This window comes from Coregonus clupeaformis, unplaced genomic scaffold, assembly GCF_020615455.1.
Source record: "Coregonus clupeaformis isolate EN_2021a unplaced genomic scaffold, ASM2061545v1 scaf2035, whole genome shotgun sequence".
Lineage (NCBI taxonomy): Eukaryota > Metazoa > Chordata > Actinopteri > Salmoniformes > Salmonidae > Coregonus > Coregonus clupeaformis.
Genome location: NW_025535489.1, coordinates 33749 through 60141, shown reverse-complemented (window position 1 = coordinate 60141; position 26393 = coordinate 33749). Strand labels below are relative to the sequence as shown.

The 26393-nt window shown below is 44.4% G+C and overlaps 1 protein-coding gene across 1 annotated transcript in view; it reads left to right on the top strand.

Moving 5' to 3' along the window:
- The window catches only part of LOC121556160 (transmembrane protein 236-like), a 44189-nt gene extending 19565 nt beyond the window's left edge, over positions 1 to 24624 (top strand). Inside the window, exons 3-5 of the mRNA XM_041870053.2 lie at positions 5399 to 5471; positions 13839 to 13968; positions 23242 to 24624. Coding sequence (XP_041725987.1) covers positions 5399 to 5471; positions 13839 to 13968; positions 23242 to 23825 — 787 coding nt within the window. The 3' untranslated portion in view covers positions 23826 to 24624. The remainder of the gene's footprint in view (positions 1 to 5398; positions 5472 to 13838; positions 13969 to 23241) is intronic.
- The last annotated feature ends 1769 nt before the right edge of the window (positions 24625 to 26393 follow it).

The following is a 26393-nucleotide window of genomic DNA, read 5'->3' as shown; positions in this document are numbered from 1 at the left end:
ACTTTTGACCACGACTGTAAATTACATTATATATACACATCATGCATTATACATCACATACATTATATTATACATTACACATCACATACATTATACATTACATTTTACATTATACACTGTACATCACACTTTGCGTTATACATTACATTATACACTATATATGACATATACATTACATTACACATTACATTATACATTATACATTATATATACTGTACCAGTCAAAAGTTTGGACACCTACTCGTTCCAGGGTTTTTCTTTATTTTTACTATTTTCTACATTGTAGAATAATAGTGAAGACATCAAAACTTTGAAATAACACCTATGGAATAATCTAGTAACCAAAAATGTGTTAAATAAATCAAAATATTTTATATTTGAGATTCTTCAAATAGCCACCCTTTGCCTTGATGACAGCTTTGCACACTCTTGGCATTCTCTCAACCAGCTTCACCTGGAATGCTTTTCCAACAGTCTTAAATATCAAATTTGGACTCCAGACCAAAGGACACATTTCCATCGGTCTAATGTCCATTGCTCGTTTTTTTTTGGCCCAAGCAGGTCTCTTCTTCTTATTGGTATCCTTTAGTAGTGGTATCTTTTCAGCAATTCGAACATGAAGGCCTGATTCACGTAGTCTCCTCTGAATAGTTGATGTTGATGCTTTTCCAACAGTCTTGGAGGAGTTCCCACAGTTCCCACTTGTTGGCTGCTTTTCCTTCACAAATAAAGAAAAACCCTTGAATGAGTAGGTGTTCTAAAACTTTTGACCGGTAGTATACATTACACATTATGCTTTGCATTATACATTACATTACATTGTACATGATAAATGACATGCTATATTATACATTCTACATCACATACATTCTACAATACATTACAGTGAGGGGAAAAAAAAGTATTTGATCCCCTGCTGATTTTGTACGTTTGCCCACTGACAAAGACCTGATCAGTCTATAATTTTAATGGTAGGTTTATTTGAACAATAAGAGACAGAATAACAACAAAAACATCCAGAAAAACGCATGTCAGAAATGTTATAAATTGATTTGCATTTTAATGAGGGAAATAAGTATTCGACCCATCTGCAAAACATGACTTAGTACTTGGTGGCAAAACCCTTTTTGGCAATCACAGAGGTCAGACGTTTCTTGTAGTTGGCCACCAGGTTTGCACACATCTCAGGAGGGATTTTGTCCCACTCCTCTTTGCAGATCTTCTCCAAGTCATTAAGGTTTCGAGCCTGACGTTTGGCAACTCGAACCTTCAGCTCCCTCCACAGATTTTCTATGGGATTAAGGTCTGGAGACTGGCTAGGCCACTCCAGGACCTTAATGTGCTTCTTCTTGAGCCACTCCTTTGTTGCCTTGGCCGTGTGTTTTGGGTCATTGTCATGCTGGAATACCCATCCACGACCCATTTTCAATGCCCTGGCTGAGGGAAGGAGGTTCTCACCCAAGATTTGACGGTACATGGCCCCGTCCATCGCCCCTTTGATGCGGTGAAGTTGTCCTGTCCCCTTAACAGAAAAACACCCCCAAAGCATAATGTTTCCACCTCCATGTTTGACGGTGGGGATGGTGTTCTTGGGGTCATAGGCAGCATTCCTCCTCCTCCAAACACGGCGAGTTGAGTTGATGCCAAAGAGCTCGATTTTGGTCTCATCTGACCACAACACTTTCACCCAGTTCTCCTCTGAATCATTCAGATGTTCATTGGCAAACTTCAGATGGCCCAGTATATGTGCTTTCTTGAGCAGGGGGACCTTGCGGGCGCTGCAGGATTTCAGTCCTTCACGGCGTAGTGTGTTACCAATTGTTTTCTTGGTGACTATGGTCCCAGCTGCCTTGAGATCATTGACAAGATCCTCCCGTGTAGTTCTGGGCTGATTCCTCACTGTTCTCATGATCATTACAACTCCACGAGGTGAGATCTTGCATGGAGCCCCAGGCCGAGGGAGATTGACAGTTCTTTTGTGTTTCTTACATTTGCGAATAATCACACCAACTGTTGTCACCTTCTCACCAAGCTGCTTAGCGATGGTCTTGTAGCCCATTCCAGCCTTGTGTAGGTCTACAATCTTGTCCCTGACATCCTTGGAGAACTCTTTGGTCTTGGCCATGGTGGAGAGTTTGGAATCTGATTGATTGATTGCTTCTGTGGACAGGTGTCTTTTATACAGGTAAAAAACTGAGATTAGGAGCACTCCTTTTAAGAGTGTGCTCCTAATCTCAGCTCGTTACCTGTATAAAAGACACCTGGGGCCAGAAATCTTTCTGATTGAGAGGGGGTCAAATACTTATTTCCCTCATTAAAATGCAAATCAATTTATAACATTTTTGACATGTGTTTTTCTGGATTTTTTTGTTGTTATTCTGTCTCTCACTGTTCAAATAAACCTACCTTTAAAATTATAGACTGATAATTTCTTTGTCAGTGGGCAAATGTACAAAATCAGCAGGGGATCAAATACTTTTTTCCCTCACTGTATATGATAAACATTACATTCTACATTACATTCTACATCACATACATTATATATTATTCATTACACATTACACATTACATTACATTACATTACATTATACAATACACATTATACATTACATTATATATTGTACATTACATTATACATTACACTTTGCATTGTACGTTACATTATACATTGCATTATATATTATATTATAAATCACATACATTATGTATTATACATTAGATTATGCATTACATTATATATAACATTACATTACGCATTAGATTACATTGTACATGATAAATTACATGATATATTATACATGATACATCACATACATTCTACATCACATTCTACATCACATTCATTATATGTTATACATTACAATATACATTACATACATTGTAAATTATATTATACATCGCATACATTATACATTTCATTATACATTACATATTATACATTACAGTATACATTACATTATACATGATAAATTACAGTATATTTTTAACTAATAAGGCACGAGGGGGTGTGGTATATGGCCAATATATCACAGCTAAGGGCTGTTCTTACGCACGACGCAACGCGGAGTCATACCCAAGAAGACTCGAGGATGTAATCGATGCCAAAGGTGCTTCAACAAAGTACTGAGTAAAGTGTCTGTTTACTTATATATACAGTGGGGAGAACAAGTATTTGATACACTGCCGATTTTGCAGGTTTTCCTACTTACAAAGCATGTAGAGGTCTGTCATTTTTATCAAAGCTACACTTCAACTGTGAGAGACGGAATCTAAAACAAAAATCCAGAGAATCACATTGTATGATTTTTAAGTAATTAATTTGCATTTTATTGCATGACATAAATATTTGATCACCTACCAACCAGTAAGAATTCCGGCTCTCACAGACCTGTTAGTTTTTCTTTAAGAAACCCTCCTGTTCTCCACTCATTACCTGTATTAACTGCACCTGTTTGAACTCATTACCTGTATAAAAGACACCTGTCCACACACTCAATCAAACAGACTCCAACCTCTCCACAATGGCCAAGACCAGAGAGCTGTGTAAGGACATCAGGGATACAATTGTAGACCTGCACAAGGCTGGGATGGGCTACAGGACAATAGGCAAGCAGCTTGGTGAGAAGGCAACAACTGTTGGCGCAATTATTAGAAAATGGAAGAAGTTCAAGATGACGGTCAATCACCCTCGGTCTGGGGCTCCATGCAAGATCTCACCTCGTGGGGCATCAATGATCATGAGGAAAGTGAGGGATCAGCCCAGAACTACACGGCAGGACCTGGTCAATGACCTAAAGAGAGCTAGGACCACAGTCTCAAAGAAAACCATTAGTAACACACTACGACGTCATGGATTAAAATCCTGCAGCACACGCAAGGTCCCCCTGCTCAAGCCAGCGCATGTCCAGGCCCGTCTGAAGTTTGCCAATGACCATCTGGATGATCCAGAGGAGGAATGGGAGAAGGTCATGTGGTCTGATGAGACAAAAATAGAGCTTTTTGGTCTAAACTCCACTCACCGTGTTTGGAGGAAGAAGAAGGATGAGTACAACCCCAAGAACACCATCCCAACCGTGAAGCATGGAGGTGGAAACATAATTCTTTGGGGATGCTTTTCTGCAAAGGGGACAGGATGACTGCACCGTATTGAGGGGAGGATGGATGGGGCCATGTATCGTGAGATCTTTGCCAACAACCTCCTTCCCTCAGTAAGAGCATTGAAGATGGGTTGTGGCTGGGTCTTCCAGCATGACACCGACCCGAAACACACAGCCAGGGCAACTAAGGAGTGGCTCCGTAAGAAGCATCTCAAGGTCCTGGAGTGGCCTAGCTAGTCTCCATACCTGAACCCAATAGAAAATCTTTGGAGGGAGCTGAAAGTCCGTATTGCCCAGCGACAGCCCCGAAACCTGAAGGATCTGGAGAAGGTCTGTATGGAGGAGTGGGCCAAAATCCCTGCTGCAGTGTGTGCAAACCTGGTCAAGACCTACAGGAAACGTATGATCTCTGTAATTGCAAACAAAGGTTTCTGTACCAAATATTACGTTTTGCTTTTCTGATGTATCAAATACTTATGTCATGCAATAAAATGCAAATTAATTACTTAAAAATCATACAATGTGATTTTTGGCAGTGTATCAAATACTTGTTCTCCCCACTGTATATATATATATATATATATATATACACACACACACACACATTTGGAACATTTTCTAAAAAAGTTTATGCTTCGTCATTATTGGGTTAGGGTTAGGGTTATCATTAGGGTTAGGGTTATCATTAGGGTTAGGGTTATCATTAGGGTTAGGGTTATCATTAGGGTTAGGGTTATCATTAGGGTTAGGGTTATCATTAGGGTTAGGGTTATCATTAGGGTTAGGGTTATCATTAGGGTTAGGGTTATCATTAGGGTTAGGGTTATCATTAGGGTTAGGGTTATCATTAGGGTTAGGGTTATCACTAGGGTTAGGGTTATCATTAGGGTTAGGGTTATCATTAGGGTTAGGGTTATCATTAGGGTCGTCATTATGGGGTATTGTGTGTAGTTTGATGAGGGGAAAACCAATGTAATCCATTTTAGAATAAGGCTGTAACATAATAAAGGGTGGAAAGAGTCAAGGGGTCTGAATACTTTCCAAATGCACTACATCACATACATTATATATTATTCATTAAATTATACTTTATACATTACACTTTGCATTATACGTTAAGTAATACAGTACATCATACATTGCACATTATACATTTCATTATACATTATAAATTACATAATATATTATACATCACATACATTCAATTATACATTATAGATTGCATTATACATTACATTCACATGCTGTTAGGATAAGGGTTGTGGTATGGACATGTCCTTGACTAACATGCTGTTTTTCAGGAGACCAACAACATTGGCCTATGTGATTCTGTGCACGTTACCATGCTTCTCTATTCTGATCGCCGGTTCCAAGGTAAAAATGTTTTTCTTACATTATATAAATGTGTCACGTGACTTTATGACTCTCTTGTAAATGAAGTATGTGGCCACAGTGACCAAACACACACACACACTCACTCACTCACTCACTCACTCACTCACACACACACACACACACACACACACACACACACACACACACCACACACACACACACACTCACTCACGTACAGGACTGTGACGGGGAGTCAGGTACTTGGTAACAATCCTGAAGACAACAGGTTGACTATTAACCTGATCCCCGGTGGAATGAAGCAGGAATTCAAACACAACTCAAAGGTTACATCATGTCATTACATTCTCACGCTAACCCTCACCTTCTCACCCTAACTCTAACCTTCTCACCCTAACCCTCACCTTCTCACCCTAACCCTAACCTTCTCACCCTAACCTTCTCACCTTAATCTTCTCACTTTAACCTTAACCCGAATATCCAACACTTGGTCACAAAATACAGTGAGGGAAAAAAGTATTTGATCCCCTGCTGATTTTGTAAGTTTGCCCACTGACAAAGACATGTGTCACGCCCTGACTCAGGGGACGTTTATTTGTTGAGTCAGGGTGTGTATATTCCGTGTTATGTTGTTTCTATGGTGTAGATTCTAGAATGTGTAGATCTATGTTGGCAGGGGTGGTTCCCAATCAGAGGCAGCTGTAGCTCGTTGTCTCTGATTGGGGACCATACTTAGGCAGCCTTTTGGCACCTGTTAGTTGTGGGATCTTGTTCTGTGTAAGGTATGTTGTGTGTATGCTACCTTGGATTTCACGTTTCGTTTGTTGTTTTGTCGTGTGTTTAGTCATTAATAAATATGAATGCATATCACGCTGCGCCTTGGTCCTTCTCGTTCGTAAACGATCGCGACAGAAGATCCCACCAAAATAGGACCAAGCAGCGTGTTCAGGAACAAACGCTGGGAATTAAACAGGAGGTTACGTTAGTAGATGTCCTCCTCGTTTGGGGGAGAATCACGGAGGAGGCCGTCCGCTACCGGAAGGCGATGAAGGAGGATGCCCAGGTAGGAGAGGAGAAACGGCGCCAACAGTGCCGACGACGGAGACCCGAGAGGCAACCCCAATAAAAATTTTGGGGGGGGGCACACGGTGTGGACGACGAGGCAGCGACAGGGCGGATCTGCAGGTTAGGAGAGGAGGCCACCAGGTTACGGGGGCTATTGGTCCAGAGGGAGCAGGAGTTATTTGGTCAGAGGGAGGAGCTACAGGAGGCTATAAGGGAGAAGGAGAGTGTAGAGGCACGGCGAGAGGAGCTGGTTAGGCAGCAGAAGGAGCGGGGGTTTATAAGGGAACCCAGTCCCGCTTCTCGCACCAAGAAAGTGGTGCGTGTCGCCAGTCCGGTCCGGCCCGTTCCTGATCCCCGCACTAAACCAGTGGTGCGTGTTCCCAGTACGGCCCGACCCATTCCTGCTTCCCGCACAAGGCCAGTGGTGTGTGTTCCCAGTACGGTCCGGCCCGTTCCTGCTCCCCGCACTAAGTTAGTGGTGCGTGTTCCCAGTACGGCCCGACCCGTTCCTGCTCCCTGCACTAAACCAGTGGTGCATGTTCCCAGTACGGCCCGACCCATTCCTGCTTCCCGCACAAGGCCAGTGGTGTGTGTTCCCAGTACGGTCCGGCCCGTTCCTGCTCCCCGCACTAAGTTAGTGGTGCGTGTTCCCAGTACGGCCCGACCCGTTCCTGCTCCCCGCACTAAGCCAGTGGTGTGTGTTCCCAGTACGGTCCGGCCCGTTCCTGCTCCCCGCACTAAGCCAGTGGTGCGCGTCGCCAGCCCGGTCCGGCCTGTTCCTGTCCCTCGCACCAAGCCAGTGGTGCGCGTCGCCAGCCCGGTCCGGCCTGTTCCTGTCCCTCGCACCAAGCCAGTGGTGCGCGTCGCCAGCCCGGTCCGGCCTGTTCCTGCCCCTCACACCAAGCCAGTGGTGCGCGTCGCCAGCCCGGCCTGGCCTGTTCCTGCTCCCCGCACTAAGCCAGTGGTGCGCGTCGCCAGCCCGGTCCGGCCTGTTCCTGTCCCTCGCACCAAGCCAGTGGTGCGCGTCGCCAGCCCGGTCCGGCCTGTTCCTGCCCCTCACACCAAGCCAGTGGTGCGCGTCGCCAGCCCGGCCCGGCCTGTTCCTGCTCCCCGCACCAAGCCAGTGGTGCGCGTCGTCAGCCCGGTCCGTTCCTGCTCCCCGCACCAAGCCAGTGGTGCGTGTGTCCAGTCCGGCACGGCCCGTGCCTGTTCCACCAGCTGCTCCACTCCGGAGCCAGAGCAATCCGCTCCACCGGGGTCCAGTCCAGCTCCGGTCAGCCGCTCCACTCCGGAGCCAGAGCAGTCCGCTCCACCGGTGCCTGATCCAGGTCCGGTCAGCGGCTCCACTCCGGAGCCAGAGCAGTTCGATCCACCGTCGTCGGGTCCAGCTCCAGTCAGCGGTTCCAGTCCAGACCCAGACGTCAGCCCCTCTCCAGGTTCGGGGACTCCCACACCAGGGTCCAGACAGGGCTTGGTACGTCGTGGGAGGAAGGAGAGGGGAAGCAGCACGTCGAGGTCCAGACCAGACCATGGGCGCAACAGGGAGGTGGAGAGTAAGTGGTGGTCACGCCCGGAGCCGGATCCGCCTCCGAGGCGGAATGCCCACCTGGCCCCTACCCTGTTATGTTTATGTGGCGCGGTCGGAGTCCGCACCTTTGGGGGGTACTGTCACGCCCTGACTCAGGGGACGTTTATTTGTTGAGTCAGGTTGTGTATATTCCGTGTTATGTTGTTTCTATGGTTCTAGAATGTGTAGATCTATGTTGGCCGGGGTGGTTCCCAATCAGAGGCAGCTGTAGCTCGTTGTCTCTGATTGGGGACCATACTTAGGCAGCCATTTGGCACCTGTTAGTTGTGGGATCTTGTTCCGTGTAAGGTATGTTGTGTGTATGCTACCTTTGACTTCACGTTTCGTTTGTTGTTTTGTCGTGTGTTTAGTCGTTAATAAATATGAATGCATATCACGCTGCGCCTTGGTCCTTCTCGTTCGTAAACGATCGTGACAACATGATCAGTCTATAATTTTAATGGTAGGTTTATTTGAACAGTGAGAGACAGAATAACAACAAAAAAATCCAGAAAACGCATGTAAAAAATGTTATAAATTGATTTGCATTTTAATGAGGGAAATAAGTATTTGACCCCTCTGCAAAACATGATTTAGTACTTGGTGGCAAAACCCTTGTTGGCAATCACAGAGGTCAGACGTTTCTTGTAGTTGGCCACCAGGTTTGCACACATCTCAGGAGGGATTTTGTTCCACTCCTCTTTGCAGATCTTCTCCAAGTTATTAAGGTTTCGAGGCTGACGCTTTGGCAACTCGAACCTTCAGCTCCCCTCCACAGATTTTCTATGGGATTAAGGTCTGGAGACTGGCTAGGCCACTCCAGGACCTTAATGTGCTTCTTCTTGAGCCACTCCTATGTTGCCTTGGCCGTGTGTTTTGGGTCATTGTCATGCTGGAATACCCATCCACGACCCATTTTCAATGCCCTGGCTGAGGGAAGGAGGTTCTCACCCAAGATTTGACGGTACATGGCCCCGTCCATCGTCCCTTTGATGCGGTGAAGTTGTCCTGTCCCCTTAGCAGAAAAACACCCCCAAAGCATAATCTTTCCACCTCCATGTTTGAAGGTGGGGATGGTGTTCTTGGGGTCATAGGCAGCATTTCTCCTCCTCCAAACACGTTGAGTTGATGCCAAAGAGCTCGATTTTGGTCTCATCTGACCACAACACTTTCACCCAGTTCTCCTCTGAATCATTCAGATGTTCATTGGCAAACTTCAGACGGCCCTGTACATGTGCTTTCTTGAGCAGGGGGGACCTTGCGGGCGCAGCAGGATTTCAGTCCTTCACGGCGTAGTGTGTTACCAATTGTTTTCTTGGTGACTATGGTCCCAGCTGCCTTGAGATCATTGACAAGATCCTCCCGTGTAGTTCTGGGCTGATTCCTCACCGTTCTCATGATCATTGCAACTCCACGAGGTGAGATCTTGCATGGAGCCCCAGGCCGAGGGAGATTGACAGTTCTTTTGTGTTTCTAACATTTGCGAATAATCACATCAACTGTTGTCACCTTCTCACCAAGCTGCTTGGCGATGGTCTTGTAGCCCATTCCAGCCTTGTGTAGGTTTACATACTTGTCCCTGACATCCATGGAGAACTCTTTGGTTTTGGCCAAGGTGGAGAGTTTGGAATCTGATTGATTGATTGCTTCTGTGGACAGGTGTATTTTATACAGGTAACATGCTGAGATTAGGAGCACTCCCTTTAAGAGTGTGCTCCTAATCTCAGCTCGTTATCTGTATAAAAGACACCTGGGAGCCAGAAATCGTTCTGATTGAGAGGGGGTCAAATACTTATTTCCCTCATTAAAATGCAAATCAATTTATAACATTTTTGACATGCGTTTTTCTGGTTTTTTCTGTTGTTCTTCTGTCTTTCACTATTCAAATAAACCTACCATTAACATTATTAGACTGATCATTTCTTTGTCAGTGGGCAAACGTACAAAATCAGCAGGGGATCAAATACTTTTTTCCCTCACTGTATATCAGCTACATTCCTGTTTATGGTATCTCCTTCGCTAGAGTTCAGGACATTCAATGAGATCTTACTGGGTGTTATGACTTTTAATAAAACCAGATGGCTTCATATTGTCATGGAAATTCATACACAGGGACACTCGAAGTCAACCTTAAATGAATAATTGTTTATTATCAGCACGCTGGAGAGGTTCCAACCAACTTGATGCACTGTAGTGAATGTCTGTCTGGAGCTCTAACGGGGCAGTCCCGTTAGTTCCTTTATATACTGACAAGTCATATTTGCATGATTTAGCTTATTCATAATTAATTAATCATTAACATTCGCTTCATTCATGTGACTGACCAATACTGGGTCATGCATGTGACAGACCAATACCTCACGAGGCTTGTTCTCTCTAAGCTGAGACATTGAAACTGAGATATCCCTTTCTCTAAACAAGGTTCTGGGCGTACTGCCAAATTGCAGACACTGGTAGTGAGGATTCGTTCAATCAGTCACTTGCATGAACACAGAAATTGGTTTATAGAAAAGCACAAACATAGAACATAGAAATTGGTAAATAGAAAAAAAAGCACCAACATAAAATGTTCCATCACAATATAATATGGAATGTTGTTTTAGCACTGCCCAAAATCTTATAACGAAGATTTTTGATTTCTCGTTATCTCAATGAAGACATTTTCCTGACAGTGTCTCTATGAAGACGTTTTCCTGACAGTGTTTCTATGAAGACGTTTTCCTGACAGTGTCTCAATGAAGACATTTTCCTGACAGTGTCTCAATGAAGACATTTTCCTGACAGTGTCTCAATGAAGACATTTTCCTGACAGTGTCTCAATGAAGACATTTTCCTGACAGTGTCTCAATGAAGACATTTTCCTGACAGTGTCTCTATGAAGACGTTTTCCTGACAGTGTCTCAATGAAGACATTTTCCTGACAGTGTCTCTATGAAGACATTTTCCTGACAGTGTCTCTATAGCTAGATTTCCATCCAGTTGGCGACAGAGTTTCATGCGAATATTCATAAATCTGCTAAAAGAAAATATGCAAATTCTTCCCACCAGTGGTGTTTCCACCAAACTGACTTGTTGCAGATAAAAATCAGTGTGGGTAGGCTGTGTGGATATAGATGCCTATATATACAGTGAGGGAAAAAAGTATTTGATCCCCTGCTGATTTTGAACGTTTGCCCACTGACAAAGAAATGATCAGTCTATAATTTTAATGGTAGGTTTATTTGAACAGTGAAAGACAGAATAACAACAAAAAAATCCAGAAAAACGCATGTCAAAAATGTTATAAATGGATTTGCATTTTAATGAGGGAAATAAGTATTTGACCCCCTCTCAATCAGAAAGATTTCTGGCTCCCAGGTGTCTTTTATACAGGTAACGAGCTGAGATTAGTAGCACACTCTTAAAGGGAGTGCTCCTAAGCTCAACTTGTTACCTGTATAAAAGACACCTGTCCACAGAAGCAATCAATCAATCAGATTCCAAACTCTCCACCATGGCCAAGACCAAAGAGCTCTCCAAGGATGTCAGGGACAAGATTGTAGACCTACACAAGGCTGGAATGGGCTACAAGAACATCGCCAAGCAGCTTGGTGAGAAGGTGACAACAGTTGGTGCGATTATTCGCAAATGGAAGAAACAGAAAATAACTGTTCTTTCTCCCTCGGCTTGGGGCTCCATGCAAGATCTCAGCTCGTGGAGTTGCAATGATCATGAGAACAGTGAGGAATCAGCCCAGAACTAAACAGGAGGAACTTGTCAATGATCTCAAGGCAGCTGGGACCATAGTCACGAAGAAAACAATTGGTAACACACTACGCCGTGAAGGACTGAAATCCTGCAGCACCCGCAAGGTCCCCCTGCTCAAGAAAGCACATATACAGGGCCATCTGAAGTTTGCCAATGAACATCTGAATGATTCAGAGGAGAACTGGGTGAAAGTGTTGTGGTCAGATGAGACCAAAATCGTGCTCTTTGGCATCAACTCAACTCACCGTGTTTGGAGGAGGAGGAATGCTGCCTATGACCCCAAGAACACCATCCCCACCTTCAAACATGGAGGTGGAAAGATTATGCTTTGGGGGTGTTTTTCTGCTAAGGGGACAGGACAACTTCACCGCATCAAAGGGACGATGGACGGGGCCATGTACCGTCAAATCTTGGGTGAGAACCTCCTTCCCTCAGCCAGGGCATTGAAAATGGGTCGTGGATGGGTATTCCAGCATGACAATGACCCAAAACACACGGCCAAGGCAACAAAGGAGTGGCTCAAGAAGAAGCACATGAAGGTCCTGGAGTGGCCTAGCCAGACCTTAATCCCATAGAACATTTGTGGAGGGAGCTGAAGGTTCGAGTTGCCAAACGTCAGCCTCGAAACCTTAATGACTTGGAGAAGATCTGCAAAGAGGAGTGGGACAAAATCCCTCCTGAGATGTGTGCAAACCTGGTAGCCAACTACAAGAAACATCTGACCTCTGTGATTGCCAACAAGGGTTTTGCCACAAAGTACTAAGTCATGTTTTGCAGAGGGGTCAAATACTTAATTCCCTCATTAAAATGCAAATCAATTTATAACAATTTAGACATGCGTTTTTCTGGATTATTTTGTTGTTATTCTGTCTCTCACTGTTCAAATAAACCTACCATTAAAATGATAGACTGATCATGTCTTTGTCAGTGGGCAAACGTACAAAATCAGCAGGGGATCAAATTCTTTTTTCCCTCACTGTGTATATATATATATATATACAGCAGGCAGATACAGTGTGGATATAGATGCCTATATATATATATAAACAGCAGGCAGGTACAGTGTGGATATAGATGCCTATATATATATATATATATATATATATATATATATATACACAGCAGGCAGATACAGTGTGGATATAGATGCCTATATATATATATATATATATATATATATATATATATATATATATATATATATATATATATATATATATATATATATATCAGCAGGCAGATGTTGTGTGGGTATAGTCTACATGAGATTATTATGGATAAGGGCGAGAATATTTTTCTTTGTCAAACGGCAATCAAGCATCAATCATCATATCACCAGAATCAGCCCCTCAATATATCACGACCTTTCACCACCCTGTGAAGTTCATCATCATTTATTTAATCTGTAGCCTAATAAACTCTATGCTTTCCAGAGTTGTAGTGGGAGGACCACACACCATATCGCATTACTCCATATGATGGTTATTATATCAATATTTGCGCATAAAGGTGTTTCCGCTGCCATTTCTTGCATAATTAATTTCACTGACACAAAAATATCCCACCATGTTGAATGAACCAATTATCTGTCAGCATTTATAAAATTGTACCAAAACTTCCTGGTTCCATGACAGGCTGTTTACTTTTTTTTAAGGTATGACTTTACTCGCATTAAAATTTGATGGAAACGTGGTTACAGAAGACATTTTCCTGACAGTCTATGTTGATCAAGGTGCAGGTGGACAGATACTCTGAGCTGCCTTAACCCTAACCCCAACCCCTGAACTATAACCTTAACCCCTAGCCCTAATCCTAGCCCTAATCCTAAACTTAAACCCAACCCTAACCTTAACCCTTAGCTCTAACCCTTAAAGGACCACAGTACAGACAGGACCACTTCTCTGAACTGCCTTAACCCTAGCTCTAAACTTAACCCCTGACATCTAACCCTAACTTTAACCCCTAGCCCTAAACCCTAACCCAATCTCGCTCTATGTTGGTCCATGCAGGTGCAGGTGGATAAGGGACCACAGTACAGACAGGACCACTTCTCTGAGCTGCCCGTCTCTCTGGTGCTCTTCGCTCTCATCTGTGTGGATATCATTGAGAAGATCCGGCCGTGCTGCCTCACTGGGCAAGGTACCATTATTACTGCCTCACTGGGCATGGTACCATTATTACTGCCTCACTGGGCAAGGTACCATTATTACTGCCTCACTGGGCAAGGTACCATTATTACTGCCTCACTGGGCAAGGTACCATTATTACTGCCTCACCGGGCAAGGTACCATTATTACTGCCTCACTGGGCTACCATTATTACTGCTTCACTGGGCAAGGTACCATTATTACTGCTTCACTGGGCATGGTACCATTATTACTGCCTCACTGGGCAAGGTACCATTATTACTGCTTCACTGGGCATGGTACCATTATTACTGCCTCACTGGGCATGGTACCATTATTACTGCCTCACTGGGCAAGGTACCATTATTACTGCCTCACTGGGCAAGGTACCATTATTACTGCCTCACTGGGCTACCATTATTACTGCCTCACTGGGCAAGGTACCATTATTACTGCCTCACTGGGCAAGGTACCATTATTACTGCCTCACTGGGCATGGTACCATTATTACTGCCTCACCGGGCTACCATTATTACTGCCTCACTGGGCAAGGTACCATTATTACTGCTTCACTGGGCAAGGTACCATTACTACTGCTTCACTGGGATACCATTATTACTGCCTCACTGGGCAAGGTACCATTATTACTGCCTCACTGGGCAAGGTACCATTTATTACTGCTTCACTGGGCAAGGTACCATTATTACTGCTTCACTGGGCAAGGTACCATTATTACTGCCTCTCTGGGCTACCATTATTACTGCCTCTCTGGGCAAGGTACCATTATTACTGCCTCACTGGGCAAGGTACCATTATTACTGCCTCTCTGGGCAAGGTACCATTATTACTGCTTCACTGGGCATGGTACCATTATTACTGCTTCACTGGGCAAGGTACCATTATTACTGCCTCACTGGGCTACCATTATTACTGCCTCTCTGGGCAAGGTACCATTATTACTGCCTCACTGGGCATGGTACCATTATTACTGCCTCACCGGGCTACCATTATTACTGCTTCACTGGGCAAGGTACCATTATTACTGCCTCACCGGGCAAGGTACCATTATTACTGCCTCACTGGGCTACCATTATTACTGCCTCACTGGGCAAGGTACCATTATTACTGCTTCACTGGGCAAGGTACCATTACTACTGCTTCACTGGGATACCATTATTACTGCCTCACTGGGCAAGGTACCATTATTACTGCCTCACTGGGCAAGGTACCATTTATTACTGCTTCACTGGGCAAGGTACCATTATTACTGCTTCACTGGGCAAGGTACCATTATTACTGCCTCACTGGGCAAGGTACCATTATTATCGGGGGAAAAGGGCCTTGGTCAGGGAGGTGACCAAGAAACCCGATGGTCACTCTGACAGAGCTCCAGAGTTCCTCTGTGGAGATGGGAGAACCTTCCAGAAGGACAACCTTCTCTTCAGCACTCCACCAATCAGGCCTTTATGGTAGTGGCCAGACGGAACCCACTCCTCAGTAAAAGACAAATGACAGCCCACTTCGAGTATGCCAAAAGGCACCTAAAGGACTCTCAGACCATGAGAAACAAGATTCTCTGGTCTGATGAAACCAAAATTGAACTCTTTGACCTGAATGCCAAGCGTCACATCTGGAGGAAACCTTGCACCATCCCTACGGTGAAGCATGGTGGTGGCAGCATCATGCTGTGGGGATGTTTTTCAGCGGCAGGGACTGGAAGACTAGTCAGGATCGAGGGAAAGATGAACGGAGCAAAGTACTAAGAGATCCTTGATGAAAACCTGCTCCAAAGTGCTCAGGACCTCCGACTGGGGCGAAGGTTCACCTTCCAACAGGTCAACGACCCTAAGCACACAGCCAAGACAATGCAGGAGTGGCTTCGGGACAAGTCTCTGAATGTCCTTGAGTGGCCCAGCCAGAGCCCAGACTTGAACCCGATCTAACATCTCTGGAGAGACCTGAAAAGGCTGTGTAGCGACACTCCCCATCCAACCTGACAGAGCTTGAGAGGATGTGCAGAGAAGAATGGGAGAAACTCCCCAAATACAGGTGTGCCAAGCTTGTAGCGTCATACCCAAGAGGACTCGAGGCTGTAATCGCTGCCAAAGGTGCTTGAACAAAGTACTGAGTAAAGGGCCTGAATAATTATGTAAAGGTGATATTTCAGTTTTATATTTTATATAAATTTGCAAACATTTCTAAAAACCTGTTTTTGCTGTGTCATTATGGGGTATTGTGTGTAGATTGAGGGATTAAAAAAAAAATCCATTGTAGAATAAAGCTGTAATGTAACAAAATGTGGAAGAAGTCATGGGGTCTGAGTACTTTCCGAATGCACTGTGTATCTGCTGCTTTTGCTACTAGTGATGTATATCTGCTGCTGATGCTACTAGTGATGTATATCTGCTGCTGATGCTACTAGTGATGTATATCTGCTGCTTTTGCTACTAGTGATGTATATCTGCTGCTGATGCTACTAGTGATGTATATCTGCTGCTGATGCTACTAGTGATGTATATCTGCTGCTTTTGCTACTAGTGATGTATATCTGCTGCTGATGCTACTAGTGATGTATATCTGCTACTGATGCTACTAGTGATGTATATCTGCTGCTGATGCTACCACTGATGTATATCTGCTGCTGATGCTACTAGTGATGTATATCTGCTGCTGATGCTACTAGTGATGTATATCTGCTGCTGATGCTACTAGTGATGTATATCTGCTGCTGATGCTACTAGTGATGTATATCTGCTGCTGATGCTACTAGTGATGTATATCTGCTACTGATGCTACTAGTGATGTATAACCTGCTTCTGATGCTACTAGTGATGTATATCTGCTACCGATGCTAGTAGTGATGTATATCTGCTACCGATGCTACTAGTGATGTATATCTGCTATTGATGCTACTAGTGATGTATATCTGCTACTGATGCTACTAGTGATGTATATCTGCTACTGATGCTACCAGTGATGTATACCTGCTACTGATGCTACTAGTGATGTATATCTGCTGCTGATGCTACTAGTGATGTATATATGCTACCGATGGTACTAGTGATGTATATCTGCTACCGATGCTACTAGTGATGTATATCTGCTACCGATGCTACTAGTGATGTATATCTGCTACCGATGCTACTAGTGATGTATATCTGCTACCGATGCTACTAGTGATGTATATCTGCTGCCGATGCTACTAGTGATGTATATCTGCTGCCGATGCTACTAGTGATGTATATCTGCTACCGATGCTACTAGTGATGTATATATGCTACTAGTGATGTATATCTGCTACTGATGCTACTAGTGATGTATATCTGCTACTGATGCTACTAGTGATGTATATCTGCTGCTGATGCTACTAGTGATGTATATCTGCTGCTGATGCTACTAGTGATGTATATCTGCTACTGATGCTACTAGTGATGTATATCTGCTGCTGATGCTACTAGTGATGTATATCTGCTACTGATGCTACTAGTGATGTATATATGCTACTGATGCTACTAGTGATGTATATATGCTGCTGATGCTACTAGTGATGTATATCTGCTGCTGATGCTACTAGTGATGTATATCTGCTGCTGATGCTACTAGTGATGTATATCTGCTGCTGATGCTACTAGTGATGTATATCTGCTACTAATGCTGCTAGTGATGTATATCTGCTGCTGATGCTACTAGTGATGTATATCTGCTGCTGATGCTACTAGTGATGTATATCTGCTGCTGATGCTACTAGTGATGTATATCTGCTGCTGATGCTACTAGTGATGTATACCTGCTACCGATGCTACTAGTGATGTATACCTGCTACCGATGCTACTAGTGATGTATACCTGCTACCGATGCTACTAGTGATGTATACCTGCTACCGATGCTACTAGTGATGTACATCTGCTACCGATGCTACTAGTGATGTACATCTGCTACCGATGCTACTAGTGATGTACATCTGCTACCGATGCTACTAGTGATGTACATCTGCTACCGATGCTACTAGTGATGTACATCTGCTACCGATGCTACTAATGATGTATATCTGCTGCTGATGCTACTAGTGATGTATATCTGCTACTGATGCTACTAGTGATGTATATCTGCTGCTGATGCTACTAGTGATGTATATCTGCTACTGATGCTACTAGTGATGTATATCTGCTACTGATGCTACTAGTGATGTATATCTGCTGCTGTGCTACTGTTTCTCTTTGTATATGCTACTATGCTACTAGTGATGTATATCTGCTACTGATGTTACTAGTGATGTATATCTGCTACTTATGCTACTAGTGATGTATATCTGCTGCTGATGCTACTAGTGATGTATATCTGCTACTGATGCTACTAGTGATGTATATCTGCTACTGATGCTACTAGTGATGTATATCTGCCACTGATGCTACTAGTGATGTATATCTGCTACTGATGCTACTAGTGATGTATATCTGCTGATGCTACTAGTGATGTAGAGTGGGGAAAAAAGTATTTAGTCAGCCACCAATTGTGCAAGTTCTCCCACTTAAAAAGATGAGAGAGGCCTGTAATTTTCATCATAGGTACACGTCAACTATGACAGACAAATTGAGATCTCATTTTAGGATTTTTAATGAATTGATTTGCAAATTATGGTGGAAAATAAGTATTTGGTCACCTACAAACAAGCAAGATTTCTGTCTCTCACAGACCTGTAACTTCTTCTTTAAGAGGCTCCTCTGTCCTCCACTCGTTACCTGTATTAATGGCACCTGTTTGAACTTGTTATCAGTATAAAAGACACCTGTCCACAACCTCAAACTGTCACACTCCAAACTCCACTATGGCCAAGACCAAAGAGCTGTCAAAGGACACCAGAAACAAAATTGTAGACCTGCACCAGGCTGGGAAGACTGAATCTGCAATAGGTAAGCAGCTTGGTTTGAAGAAATCAACTGTGGGAGCAATTATTAGGAAATTGAAGACATACAAGACCACTGATAATCTCCCTCGATCTGGGGCTCCACGCAAGATCTCACCCCGCGGGGTGAGCAAAAATCCCAGAACCACACGGGGGGACCTAGTGAATGACCTGCAGAGAGCTGGGACCAAAGTAACAAAGCCTACCATCAGTAACACACTACGCCGCCAGGGACTCAAATCCTGCAGTGCCAGACGTGTCCCCCTGTTTAAGCCAGTACATGTCCAGGCCCGTCTGAAGTTTGCTAGAGTGCATTTGGATGATCCAGAAGAGGATTGGGAGAATGTCATATGGTCAGATGAAACCAAAATATAACTTTTTGGTAAAAACTCAACTCGTCGTGTTTGGAGGACAAAGAATGCTGAGTTGCATCCAAAGAACACCATACCTACTGTGAAGCATGGGGGTGGAAACATCATGCTTTGGGGCTGATTTTCTGCAAAGGTACCAGGACGACTGATCCGTGTAGAAAGAATGAATGTGGCCATGTATCGTGAGATTTTGAGTGAAAACCTCCTTCCATCAGCGAGGGCATTGAAGATGAAACGTGGCTGGGTCTTTCAGCATGACAATGATCCCAAACACACCGCCCGGGCAACGAAGGAGTGGCTTCGTAAGAAGCATTTCAAGGTCCTGGAGTGGCCTAGCCAGTCTCCAGATCTCAACCCCATAGAAAATCTTTGGAGGGAGTTGAAAGTCTGTGTTGCCCAGCGACAGCCCCAAAAATCACTGCTCTAGAGGAGATCTGCATGGAGGAATGGGCCAAAATACCAGCAACAGTGAGTGAAAACCTTGTGAAGACTTACAGAAAACGTTTGACCTGTGTCATTGCCAACAAAGGGTATATAACAAAGTATTGAGAAACTTTTGTTATTGACCAAATACTTATTTTCCACCATAATTTGCAAATAAATTCATTAAAAATCCTACAATGTGATTTTCTGGATTTTTTTTCCTCATTTTGTCTCCTCATTTTGTCTGTCATAGTTGACATGTACCTATGATGAAAATTACAGGCCTCTCTCATCTTTTTAAGTGGGAGAACATGCACAATTGGTGGCTGACTAAATACTTTTTTTCCCCACTGTATATCTGCTGCTGATGCTGCTGGTGATGAACAGTACCAGCCAAAAGTTTGGACACACCTACTCATTCCAGGGTTTTACATTATTTGTACTATTTTCTACATTGTAGAATAATAGTGAAGACATCAAAACTATGAAATAACACATATGGAATCATGTAGTAACCAAAAAAGTGTTAAACAAATCAAAATATATTTTATATTTGAGATTCTTCAAAGTAGCCACCCTTTGCCTTGATGACAGCTTTGCACACTCCTGTCATTGTCCCCCACCCCCTCTTTTACGCTGCTGCTACTCTGTTTATTATCTATGCATAGTCACTTTAACTCTACCTACATGTACAAATTACCTCAATTACCTCGACTAGCCGGTGCCCCCGCACATTGACTCTGTACCGGTCCCACCTGTATATAGCCTGTATATTGACTCTGTACCGGTACCCCCTGTATATAGCCTGTATATTGACTCTGTACCGGTACCCCCTGTATATAGCCTGTATATAGCCTGTATATTGACTCTGTACCGGTACCCCCTGTATATAGCTGTATATTGACTCTGTACCGGTACCCCCTGTATATAGCCTGTATATTGACTCTGTACCGGTACCCCCTGTATATAGCCTGTATATTGACTCTGTACCGGTACCCCCTGTATATAGCTGTATATTGACTCTGTACCGGTACCCCCTGTATATAGCTGTATATAGCCTGTATATTGACTCTGTACCGGTACCCCCTGTATATAGCTGTATATTGACTCTGTACCGGTACCCCCTGTATATAGCCTGTATATTGACTCTGTACCGGTACCCCCTGTATATAGCTGTATATTGACTCTGTACCGGTACCCCCTGTATATAGCCTGTATATTGACTCTGTACTGGTTCCCCCTGTATATAGCTGTATATAGCCTGTATATTGACTCTGTACTGGTACCCCCTGTATATAGCTGTATATAGCCTGTATATTGACTCTGTACTGGTACCCCCTGTATATAGCTGTATATAGCCTGTATATTGACTCTGTACCGGTACCCCCTGTATATAGCCTGTATATAGCCTGTATATTGACTCTGTACTGGTACCCCCTGTATATAGCTGTATATAGCCTGTATATTGACTCTGTACCGGTACCCCCTGTATATAGCTGTATATTGACTCTGTACCGGTACCCCCTGTATATAGCCTGTATATTGACTCTGTACCGGTACCCCCTGTATATAGCTGTATATAGCCTGTATATTGACTCTGTACCGGTACCCCCTGTATATAGCTGTATATAGCCTGTATATTGACTCTGTACCGGTACCCCCTGTATATAGCTGTATATTGACTCTGTACCGGTACCCCCTGTATATAGCCTGTATATTGACTCTGTACCGGTACCCCCTGTATATAGCTGTATATTGACTCTGTACCGGTACCCCCTGTATATAGCCTGTATATTGACTCTGTACCGGTACCCCCTGTATATAGCCTGTATATTGACTCTGTACCGGTACCCCTGTATATAGCTGTATATAGCCTGTATATTGACTCTGTACCGGTACCCCCTGTATATAGCCTGTATATTGACTCTGTACCAGTCCCCCCTGTATATAGCCTGTATATTGACTCTGTACTGGTTCCCCCTGTATATAGCTGTATATAGCCTGTATATTGACTCTGTACTGGTACCCCCTGTATATAGCTGTATATAGCCTGTATATTGACTCTGTACTGGTACCCCCTGTATATAGCTGTATATAGCCTGTATATTGACTCTGTACCGGTACCCCCTGTATATAGCCTGTATATAGCCTGTATATTGACTCTGTACTGGTACCCCCTGTATATAGCTGTATATAGCCTGTATATTGACTCTGTACCGGGTACCCCCTGTATATAGCTGTATATTGACTCTGTACCGGTACCCCCTGTATATAGCCTGTATATTGACTCTGTACCGGTCCCCCCTGTATATAGCTGTATATAGCCTGTATATTGACTCTGTACCGGTACCCCCTGTATATAGCTGTATATAGCCTGTATATTGACTCTGTACCGGTCCCCCCTGTATATAGCTGTATATAGCCTGTATATTGACTCTGTACCGGTACCCCCTGTATATAGCTGTATATAGCCTGTATATTGACTCTGTACTGGTACCCCCTGTATATAGCTGTATATAGCCTGTATATTGACTCTGTACTGGTACCCCCTGTATATAGCTGTATATAGCCTGTATATTGACTCTGTACCGGTACCCCCTGTATATAGCTGTATATAGCCTGTATATTGACTCTGTACTGGTACCCCCTGTATATAGCTGTATATAGCCTGTATATTGACTCTGTACTGGTACCCCCTGTATATAGCTGTATATAGCCTGTATATTGACTCTGTACCGGTACCCCCTGTATATAGCCTGTATATAGCCTGTATATTGACTCTGTACCGGTACCCCCTGTATATAGCTGTATATAGCCTGTATATTGACTCTGTACCGGTACCCCCTGTATATAGCTGTATATAGCCTGTATATTGACTCTGTACCGGTACCCCCTGTATATAGCCTGTATATTGACTCTGTACCGGTACCCCCTGTATATAGCCTGTATATTGACTCTGTACCGGTACCCCCCTGTATATAGCCTGTATATTGACTCTGTACCGGTACCCCCTGTATATTACATTTACATTTTATTCATTTAGCAGACGCTCTTATCCAGAGCGACTTACTTAGCCTCCCTGCTGTTATTTTACTGCTGCTCTTTTACTGCTACGCTTTCATTATTATTATGATTTTTTTTAACTTAACACTTATTATTCTTAACTGCATTGTTGGTTAAGGGCTTGTAAGTAAGCATTTCACTGTAAGGTCTACGGCTGTTGTTTTCGGCGCATGTGACAAATAAAATTTGATTTGATTTAATACCGTGAAATTGATGTTAATGCCCTAACCCTAACCCTTTAGTGTAATAGCTGTTTGAAAAGACTGCCTGAAATTTCAACCTGTTTTTGTGGGATGGAGTTTTGGCCTGCCTGGTGACATCATCAGGCTTTACATTAGTTAATAGACCAATAAGAAAGAGAGTTCCAAACATAGTCTATAACCGGTAAGAATGTTGACTGAATGATCTGTTTCCTGCTATTTAATGAAAAGCATGACCTATTTCTATAAAATAAGTCAAAAATGTATCTTCTAAGCAGGGACACCACTGATACTACTATATGATGATGTCCTGTTGTCTCCTCCAGCAGACAGTGTGGAGATGGATCTGGACATGCCGGGTCCTGTTCTGACCCACCTGGAACAGGTGAACAGTGTGTCAGGCCAACTGTACTATGAGAGGGGACAGAACGGCTCGGCTACAGGGAGGTGGAGGGACCAGGAAGCAGTCGGCTCACGACCAGCCAGCGCGGCCTACCTGTACTCCTCCTTGTCACACTCCCACTCTGGCCCGCTCCGTGTCCTGTGGACCCAGGATATGAGGTCAGAGGTGTTTGTTCACAGCTTCCTGTTCTGGATGGATGTGGTGGAGCTGGTGCGCGTGGCAGGGATTCCAGACGTGTTTTACTCTGGCTGGGTGTTTTCTGTCTACATCCTGGCCTTTCTGTCCTGTCTCCGTTTGGCAGTGACACCTCACAGCGCTCTACTGCCATCAGCTGGCTTCTTCCTGCAGGACCTGCCCTTCCTGATCCTGCGCCTCGCTCTGATCTCTGTCCATGGCTACGTCACACCGCTGCTTTACCCGATGAAGAACCTGTTGGTCTGCTTGACATTCACCTACTTCAACTTCCTGACCAAGCTCCGCCTCTTCCGCAGAGAGAGCATGTTCTAGTCTTGCACACCAGCCAGCTGATGTCGAGACGTCTGGTTTCACAGCGCCTCAGAACTGGACTTGACTGGGAGTCTATGGCAGGAGCAGAGCAAGTGATTTAAACAACAAAGTGAGTTAGGAAAATCTGAAAGTACGCATCTTAGAAATAGCTTTCACATATAAACTGAATATGCTCGAACTCAGAATCAGTTGAGTTTCCCAAAAATAATATGATTAATGTTATCAAACATTTATTTTGATTGCCGATTTTCGCCATTTCTCAAATTCCCATAATACAGCTGTAGCCGGCTCGATCCTTTCAAGTCTTTGTAGCACGGTGTTACCAGGCTCTATGTGCCAACAAGGTTAAGCATGTTCTAAAGAGATGATGTCATCAGGATTCACTGAACTGCTATTGCTTTTATACCATAGTTGAGGAAGACATCATTAGGTTTAGCCCACGTCCCCTAGGGTTAGCCCACGTCCCCTAGGGTTAGCCCACGTCCCCTAGGGTTAGCCCACGTCCCCTAGGGTTAGCCCACGTCCCCTAGGGTTAGCCCACGTCCCCTAGGGTTAGCCCACGTCCCCTAGCCCACGTCCCCTAGGGTTAGCCCACGTCCCCTAGGGTTAGCCCACGTCCCCTAGGGTTAGCCCACGTCCCCTAGGGTTAGCCCACGTCCCCTAGGGTTAGCCCACGTCCCCTAGGGTAAGCCCACGTCCCCTAGGGTAAGCCCACGTCCCCTAGGGTAAGCCCACGTCCCCTAGGGTAAGCCCACGTCCCCTAGGGTTAGCCCACGCCCCCTAAGGTTAGCCCACGCCCCCTAAGGTTAGCCCACGCCCCCTAGGGTTAGCCCACGCCCCCTAGGGTTAGCCCACGCCCCCTAGGGTTAGCCCACGCCCCTAGGGTTGGCCCACGCCCCCTAGGGTTAGCCCACGGCCCCTAGGGTTAGCCCACGTCCCCTAGGGTTAGCCCACGTCCCCTAGCCCACGTCCCCTAGGGTTAGCCCACGTCCCCTAGGGTTAGCCCACGTCCCCTAGGGTTAGCCCACGTCCCCTAGGGTTAGCCCACGCCCCCTAAGGTTAGCCCACGCCCCCTAAGGTTAGCCTACGCCCCCTAGGGTTAGCCCACGTCCCCTAGGGTTAGCCCACGTCCCCTAGGGTTAGCCCACGTCCCCTAGCCCACGTCCCCTAGGGTTAGCCCACGTCCCCTAGGGTTAGCCCACGTCCCCTAGGGTTAGCCCACGTCCCCTAGGGTTAGCCCACGTCCCCTAGGGTTAGCCCACGTCCCCTAGGGTTAGCCCACGTCCCCTAGGGTTAGCCCACGTCCCCTAGCCCACGTCCCCTAGGGTTAGCCCATGTCCCCTAGGGTTAGGGAGTGAACATTATTTAAAGGTTACATGGAGAAAATTGGACCTCTGAAATGAAAATGGATGGCCCTGCCTGAACCCTCCCCTATACCCCAAATAATAATTAACCCTAACCCTGAACCCTCCCCTATACCCCAAATAATAATTAACCCTAACCCTGAACCCTCCCCTATACCCCCAAATAATAATTAACCCTAACCCTGAACCCTCCCCTATACCCCAAATAATAATTAACCCTAACCCTGAACCCTCCCCTATACCCCAAATAATAATTAACCCTAACCCTGAACCCTCCCCTATACCCCAAATAATAATTAACCCTAACCCTGAACCCTCCCCTATACCCCAAATAATAATTAACCCTAACCCTGAACCCTCCCCTATACCCCAAATAATAATTAACCCTAACCCTGAACCCTCCCCTATACCCAAAATAATAATTAACCCTAACCCTGAACCCTCCCCTATACCCAAAATAATAATTAACCCTAACCCTGAACCCCCCCCCATACCCAAAATAATAATTAACCCTAACCCTAACCCTAACCCTGAACCCTCCCCATACCCAAAATAATAATTACACCAAGATGGAAAGCAGAGAACATGTCTACATTTCATGCAATTCTACGTAATTTTACATATTAACAGAATCTTTCTTTAATACCACAAATTACTGAAATTACAGACTAAGAATGGACAGAGATAGGCCTATGTGTTCATATTATCATATTTCTCCAATGCCAAAGTGTATCTTGTTTGCAACAAAACGGTCCCTGTTTGCAAATAATGAAATCTGAGACGTCATTAGGAATCTGAGCATGGTACTTTCAAAGGTTAAGCCTACCGTTCCGCCCCTGACAGAGTAGGCCTACCGACGCAGAAAAATGTAAGCTTTAACTGCTGGCTACTCTTCTTCTGTGGCTTAAACCAACGAGAGAAGGTCACAAGTGTTTCCCTAAAAGCTGTCTGGGTTTAAACATCTATTGTACAGAAAGTGAATAGCTTAATCAATTGATAGTGACAGTATTAGATTACTTCCCAAGCACAGTCAGCCTCTGAATGTCAAAGAAATGAAACAATGATATCCCTATATGCTTGTTTATAGCATAAAGCATCGCAGACCAAAGCGCTTTTATAGATCACGTTATATAATCGGATCAGTTTTATTTTCTTCAAAATCTTAAGCTAACAAGGGGTAGGCCTGTGCTTTTTTCTTTAATAC